Genomic DNA, 8,323 nt, shown 5'->3' on the forward strand with positions numbered 1-8,323 from the left:
TTAGCCAATGTCTTTGTCACTTGAAGTTCCTTTAATTAGCTATCAGTTGGATATTCAGCATACAATCGCAACTAAGTAAATTATTAATTGATCCAAGATCAAAAAGCAATTACAGGCCCTCTGTAGAAAGTGTAGTCATGTGTCAAAACATAATGAACCAATAGGGCACATTTTTTTCTTGAACTGTTTAGGAGCCTGTGCCTTCTGAATTATCAATTTGTTAGACAACACTAAATGGCACCATACATTTTTTTAACAACAATGGTATATTGGAAATAATTGAAAACACAAGATCCTAGATACAAGCGACCAAAATGAGCTTCCCTTCGATAGGAGCCAGCTGAGTTGGCTCAGGCATCTGGTAAGTACGCCTCTCTGGTGAGATGTTCCGGCCATTTCCCACCGGCGAGAGGCCCCGGGGACGACCCAGGACACGCTGTAGGGACTATGTCTCTTGATTGGCCTGGGACTACCTTGGGAATCCCTCCCGGAGGAGCTGCATGAAGTGGCTGGGGAGAAGGAAGTCTGGGATTTCCGGCTGTATTAAACGCTAAATAGTGTTAAAAATGCATATGGTGGCTTAATTAGACAAGCGGCTTTTGTGACGGATTACCCACGATGCAGAGGGGATGCATCGGGGATGAACCTCACTGGCCTGACTGCACTGTGTTTGTACATGTTAATGAGCCAGGGTAGTAATTTGTGGATTGTGAATGACATGCAGGACAAACGTATGTTGTATAGTATTAAAAGTTGAGCTGTTTTGGTTCATCGGTTCAATAAAATTTCTTTTTTTGTTTTCCTTACTTATAATGGCATTTCTGTCATACATCTGGTTAGGAAGTGTGTCATCCTATGCGGCCCCCAATTGCTCTGATGAAAAATCATGGCCTCCGCCATCATTTAAATTGCCCTTCCCTGCTCTGTACGGATTGAGTTGGCCTGTCTAAAACCTTTAGAGTTAATTTTGCTGCTGCCACTGTGTGTTACATCAATGAAGATGAAGATTAGTGTGCCCATCCCAGAAGAAGCCATGCCAGTCCAAGCCATGACATTGCCTAACTTTGACAGATTAGCTTGTGTGTTTGGGATCATGATCTTAAGACCTAAATTCTAGGAAAGATTAACCTTTACCAAAGTGGTTGACTTTGATAAAGGTTCCTATTTGTGCCTTTAGTAGGGCTGGGTATCTTTGTGAATCTGGCGATACAATACATACCTCAATACACAGGTCACGATACGATGTATACCTCGATATGATTCGATACAATTTTACACGACAATACAATAATACGCATTATGGCCTTACTGCTTAGTTTGTTGAACACATCCATTTTCCCCAACGAAGTAAAAATGTACATATATCTTCAGTTTATTGAAGAAAAAAAACATAAAATTTGCTTACAGATTGAAACGTCTTATAAACAATACATTGTGCAGCGGTGCAGTGTAACTAGGGTTGACAAAAATTCAGCAGTCATTCTCTCCTGTTACTGAGTCCATCCATAAAATATCTGACTCCAAATGCTACATCTTCTTTTCACATTTCAAAACAAACTTAACGCCATCTCAACAGAATGGAAAGCCCGTATCTCACTGAGCGACGCAGGCTTGCAAGGGTACGTGCACGTAGCGAGTGTTGCTTTTTCAGCTGGCTTCATTCAGTGTTGCAAAACATTGCAAAGCCACTTGCCACACTCTCTCAAACCCTCTTTATGCTCTCAGATCTTTTTTCTTGTCGCAGAGAAATTTTGAACATGTTCAAACTAATCTCTGGTTTTCACATCCAAGTACTATAAATGTATTCCCCACAAGCAAAATGCACATCGAAAACCGTCTGCCTTTAAGACAACCAATGCATTTTTTCTCAGGGTTGGCAAATCACATTCTATTAATGAATTATTTACTGTATATTTTTGTGTATGTCTACAAAATAATTTGCATGGCACTTTTGCCCGTTTGGAAGATGAAATCCTTAGTGTGCCCGTTTAGTAGCTTTCACAATTTTGTGCATGCAAACCCCTTTAGTAAATCAGACTCTTGGTGTCCACTTCACTACTTGTAGCTAGGGAGTAGAACCGGTTTTGCCCCACCATTTCCCCGTGCCCATTTCTTGTTCTTTTTTTTAAACAAAATAGACACATTTAAGTATTGTTTGGTGATGACAGCCTGTCCTCTGCTCGGTCACATTGCAGTTATTTTCTAAAGGAGTATTATTTCTGCCCCCTCATCTTTCGCCACTGAAGCAACCCTTAGCAGATATCAACACACTTACTTTTCTCACGACCAATCCTGCCTCCACTGGTATTACATGCCGGCTCAATGGCTTTGGTCAGACTGTCACAATATTCTGTTACAACAAAGACCCGCAAAGCTTGAAGTGTGCTGATAAGCGTCTGACTCATGAATAGGGAATAGGCCACCTCGTACCCTCTATCACCAATCATGCAAGCTGTGGCTGTGACACTTATGAGAAACAATAAACAGTGACACAGACTTGGTAATATTGTTGCTGACGCAGCTCGCTGGTCGGTGTGCCGTAAGGAAGGCGTTAATGCTGGATTCGCTTATGTGGTATCTGCAGAGGTTTCATGGGCTCAGTCCTAATTAACACAAATGGGTCAAAGATGAGCTGTTGTCTCACAGTGCAAGCTTATGTCAGCAGTAATGACGGGACTTTAATGTAGCAGACTGACCTTCCCACACTAAGCTGTTTAAACATTCTCTAATTACCATCATTTACTCCAATTAAAAAAAAAATTGCTTCTATTTCTCACTTTTTTCTTTTCTCACCTTTTCTGTTTTTTTAAATTTGTGAATTGTGTGAACCATGTTTGTTCAGGTAGCAGGAATAATACTCACAGTATTCTTTTGTAAGCCTATCAAGGTTGAAATATCTTCTTTTAAGATTTTAATTACACAGTTTCTCTACTGTGTGGCAAACTCGCTTCCCAGGGACATGAATAATAGAAGTTCTGAAAGTGCAATAGAAATAATTATTCCAAGCCAGAGTCGTGCTACCGGTTTTATACCCCCCGGCTTAACAATTTGGGCATACAAGCAAATAACCTTAGCAGCGGTTGAAAAGGATACAGAGCCATTCTTCCTGTTATGATGCAGATAAGCTCCTTAAATCTCAATAATGCAAGCGATAAAAGCCAATTTTGTCATATGCTCAAAAGCAAATATGTTTTGCTTTACTTATCAGGATGACTGTAGAACACAAAGTGTTTACAGTAATTTCATTAACAGGCCAGCAAAAGTATGTTGTAGTCCAAACCTTTGGCTGAATAATTGGTCTGAGTGATCAGGCTGACAGAAATCAATGTCATACTGACCTAAACCTTCCAGCGAGCACCTGTTCAGCTTCAGCGTTCACTCTAGCTCACACTTTATTTTGTCCTGTTGTTTCAGTGTCTGTCACTTTTCTCATCAAATGCCGTCTCAAACTTTCAGCATACCACATTCTCTTGTCTATTTCTCCCGTCTCCATCAGTCTCCTATCCATTCATCTTTCACTTTCTCAAATGCCTGATTGGGAAATGTCCTCATTGTTCTCATTCAGACATCCACTTGCTTTCTCCGCTTTAAGCATCCCATGTTTCGTTGTGCTTTCTTTCTAGGAAAGCGAGAGATTCTCTGCCAACTTTCCGGCAATTCTTCAGCTCGGCATTCAGCCTGACTCATGTAAGCCTGGCCTCCATGAAGGTTCCTCCTGATTGGCTCAGGTGAGGTGAAGGCAGTAATGCCATTAAAATAAAACATGTTGAAAATGTGAAAATCCAGTCTGCTAGGAGTATTAGTAGTAATACATCTAAGGCAGTGGCTTTCAACCTTTTTTTCTCTTATGTGCCCCTGGATACTTTTATCATACAATGGGTACGCATACGTGTTGATGATTCTCTAAAACGTAATGCAACTGATTGATAAATGGAAATTCTCCTTAACTCATTTGCTCCCAAAAACGGAAAAATACGTTCTATTTGAAATATTACCAGTGTCCCAAAAACATATTTATTCATTTCTTATGTTTTTTTATGTTAGAGTATACAGAATGCTTTGATGCAGCCTCTGAAGAGAACGGTTGAAGCAATAGTAGTTATCACAAAAACAGCTAGCAAATGGCAGCAGAGTATAAGAGATCAACCAGGGCCATGTTGAAAAAAGCTGTTTTTCCCACAGATTTGTGAATAATGATTAAACTTAGCTATATTCTAATGCTAATTGCTTCAAAATCGAAACGGATAGAAATATACTTTTTTCCTGATGAAAGAAGAGACTCTAATCTATCTTTTGTTTTTTATAGCAATAGAACACAATATTCTGTGGGCGTTGCAAAATCAGTCAAAATCCAGCTAAATAGCCAGGAGCGAAGGGGTTTGTTTCAGTGAAAATGGCTGGGAGTCAATGGGTTAATTTGGACTGAGGAGATGTGGTAAATAATAAGATAAGGAGACAATTTCTTCTTGCTCTATGTCAAAATAAATAATATATAACAAAAAAATGGACCTCATTTGGAGAAATGCCCTTTAAATAGGCATTTAATTTTTGATCATCAGAAACAAAACACTTGTCTCCCCAGGGAAACCAGCTGTAGTGCACACATGCCATTTTATTGACTGACTTAATAAATGAATGAGAATATTTACTTATCATCTTGAAAATAAATTATTAATTGGCTCTACGTACCCCCAGGGTTACGCATACACTGATTTAAGGTGTACATTTCAGTGAGATCTCACACATTTCCAGGAAACTGTTAAATATACTTTAACGTAAAAAAAATAATAATAATCAATTGCAAGTATGCCCAGATAACCTTGCAACTTGGCAAGTAAGTAAGAAGTAAGTGGTCAAATCATTCATAACTCAAAAGGTAACAACACAAATAGTTAAAACTATTATTCAAAATTAATTGCCAATAGACCAGAGGATACCTAAATCTAACCAAATAATGGAAATAACTTCTAGCAAAACCTTTAATTTCAACATATGGGAGAACATTGTTGGCAACCATTTAAATTAATGCAATCGCATCAGATTGACAAGGACTGAATAGCCTTCATTGTTTTAAATGCAGCATGATTATAAACAAAGCGTGTGTACTGTTTGTTCGGCTTTTTTTTTTAAGTCGTATGCCAGATGAACAGCACAAAATTCTCGTGCCCAATAATCACACACTTACATGCGTGCATACATGAACATTTTCTTTTGCATTTAATGCATGCTTGTGGCTCCGAAGGAACACTTGAGTTTAGGTGGCTTTCTCAATGCCACATTAGCAGATCAACAAGGTTCCCACTTTTTTTTTTTTGTCACTTGGCCACTGCAGTCTGTGATTATGTTCTACTTAATTTGCATGATGCACTGAGGTGCTTTGTTTAAAATTGATGCACTCAAAAATTATCTTTATTTTTCAGTTTACTGGCTTATTGTTTGTATCTTAAACTTTAAAATAGTTGAACCACAAGGGGTATAGTTTACGTTCACACTTTGGGTGAGTCTTTATACCGGTGGTTCGCAATAGCTTAAAAAAGATAGGGTACTTAATGTGAAATTAATGGACTGGCGTTTAAATTAAGAACACAGATGGAAGCCCCTGTGTTAGTTGCCAGCATCACAAAATGTGTTGCAAGATAAGTTCTGTGAAAACTGACTTTCCCTACAGACACAGACTTCAATATTACGCTTGCTCTGTTTAGGTGTTCAGCCTGCTGTTATCACACAAGATAAATAAGGAAGCCCACACAGCATCAAGAGCTGAGTAAACACACCAAAGCGCCAAAAAACTGAGATAATTCTGTGTGGGATGCATTGCAGCCAAAATGGGAACAGTGGGCTTCCTATTTAAAACTTCCTATAGGCATATACAAGTATTATATACTGCACTGTAAACTGCCCCTATAGCTTTGATGGTTTTGCATTATGAACATGTGTGTTTTTGTGCTTGTGAGCATCAGGTGGACACACATGAATAAACACTGTCCATTCAAAAATTTTACCACCTGGATTTAACAAAGCAAGTAGCTAAAAGTTTTGGTGTATAAAATCCACGTTTTTTAAGTGTGCATACGTTTATACAGAAACAATGATGCTAAATGCATCCTATGGTCACTGGCTTGTATTGAATGTTTCTGAGTTTCATACTGAGGTAGTAAGCTATGTTTTATTTGTAAGTTTGTTTTCCCAAGTTTGCCCAAAATGTGTTAGTTGTACATCGAATGGTGCGGAACAATAGGGAGCTGAACTACATTGTTAAATGGATAAAAAGGCAAAATCTTCACTTGCTGTATCAGTCTGATTCTGCAATGTCTATGTTTCCCTCTAGAGCGCTTTTCCTTGGTCTGTCTAATAACCCCCATATCACCGATTTGCAGTTGGACATCAGCGCCTGTGAGGTAAGCGCTCTGTCTGTCTCTGCTACAAAGGCAAGATTTATTCATGTTCTAGTCGAATGATGCCCGTGTCCATCCCCTCATGGTCCGCCTCTTTCTGTCTTTCTCTGACAGTTAAGGTCTGCAGGTGCTGGGGTTATTCAGGAGCTCTTTCCACGAGTTTCGTGTGTAGTGACTTTAGATATCTCCGATAATGGTAAGACATTTTTCAATGTGAGGCAGGGCAAGGTGGCGGCAAACACATACAGCTTTTGTTTAATTAATGTAAATAAAATATTTCACTTTATTAATTGGACAACTTAACTAAACTAGACAAATTGTAATTTCTGGAGAAATCGCGTGTGAATGCTGAAAGCTAAATGCTAATAAAAGCTAAATGCTAATATTTGAATTCATATGAAATGCTTACGAAGGACATTGAAAGACAAACTGTGTGAAAATTACAACAACAAAAAATGTGTTACAAAAGGGAATTTAACCCTGTCTTTCCTCATGCCAGTCATGTGCTTTAACCACTGAAACATTGTGGATATGGAAGCATCTGTAACGGTGTATGTAATTGGATTGAATAATTGAGTGTAATAAAAAGCTGAAAATATGGATTAATATAGTAAAAACCTTAATGTCAAATGACATTTAATGTAATGGATGTTAAATTATTGGAAAATTACTATTTCTGAAATTGAAATGGAAAAAAAATGTGTTCCAACTTCCAACCAGGATTTGAACCCACGCGCTGGCATGCCTCAGCAATGCCAGGCATGTGTGTTACCTGTAAGCTAACTATGTTGTTAAAAAACATGGCTACTTGCGTGTATTATATTGAGAATTGTCATCTAATGCTGAGAGCTACCAAAGCTGTAAGGGGACGCATGCATTCAATAATTTCAGTAAAACTATAATGCATTTCCTGATATCATAGTCAGTTCATATACATGTATATCACTTAGCATAATGGCTATGGATACATTTGCAATGCACAGTCGGAGGTGAGATTCAAACCCACGACCTCCTAGACAATGCACTTTACCAACAGCTCCACCAAGCAGTATCAGACAGCTGGTAATGATGATAAGTTATATGTATGGAAGTGGGCGTAGAAAGTGACTGAAAAAGTTGATATTTAACGTTAAATTTGTGCGAAAACTGTAAGTAATGTAAATTCAGGTGATATATTCCCAAGATGGCCTGAACTTTTGAAACGAGTTGAAATTTGAGCGGTTTAAATCGGATGTATTATGTGGGAGTTTTTGCACATGAAAAAAGTCAGCGGAATAAAATGCTATAAGTATAAAAATAAAGGTAAGAAACGAGTTTTCAATGATAATTTGAGATGCACCTGTTTAAGTTCAGTAAGAAGTATGATGTTCTCTCCCAAACAGACTGATTAAAAGAAGAAAAAAAAGTATTTTAACAACCCAAACACCTTTGCAGGCTTGGATTCTGATTTAGGTGCTGTCATCCCAGCATTCTCAAGACATCCCTCCCTCAAACACCTGATGCTGGGGAAGAACTTCAACATCAAGGGCAGGTACGGAGCTCGTCAGAGACGAGCAGGGCAGATGGTGAGGATGATAGCGATGATGAATGTTTTCCTCGTCTTTTTTTTTTTCTACCTCCTCAGGGTGCTGGATGAAATACTGCAGAAACTGGTTCATTTGGTGCAAGAGGAAGAGTGTGTGAGTTGGATTATGTAACATCCCACACACATGCATGCAGGCAAATCTGCAGTGGCGTCACTGACAAAATGCACATCCACGCTCATGTGTACTAATTCAGAAACTCAAATATTTAACCACGTGTTCAAATGACCACAAGGATGAACTTGTCACAGTTTATACAGTTGTGTCCACATGTGTATGATGCGAAACACAAACACCCTGCCACGTGTATACAAGATGCAACCCTGCATGACAGCTGTGTTGTCT

General features: G+C 38.7%; 1 protein-coding gene across 1 annotated transcript in view; it reads left to right on the forward strand.

Moving 5' to 3' along the window:
• Positions 1 to 8,323, forward strand: part of carmil3 (capping protein regulator and myosin 1 linker 3) — a 99,104-nt gene that overhangs the window by 62,277 nt on the left and 28,504 nt on the right. The window contains 5 exon segments of the mRNA XM_077557682.1: positions 3,624 to 3,728; positions 6,329 to 6,398; positions 6,510 to 6,591; positions 7,830 to 7,926; positions 8,020 to 8,074. Coding sequence (XP_077413808.1) covers positions 3,624 to 3,728; positions 6,329 to 6,398; positions 6,510 to 6,591; positions 7,830 to 7,926; positions 8,020 to 8,074 — 409 coding nt within the window.

Source organism: Vanacampus margaritifer, chromosome 2, assembly GCF_051991255.1.
Source record: "Vanacampus margaritifer isolate UIUO_Vmar chromosome 2, RoL_Vmar_1.0, whole genome shotgun sequence".
Taxonomy (NCBI): Eukaryota; Metazoa; Chordata; class Actinopteri; order Syngnathiformes; family Syngnathidae; genus Vanacampus; species Vanacampus margaritifer.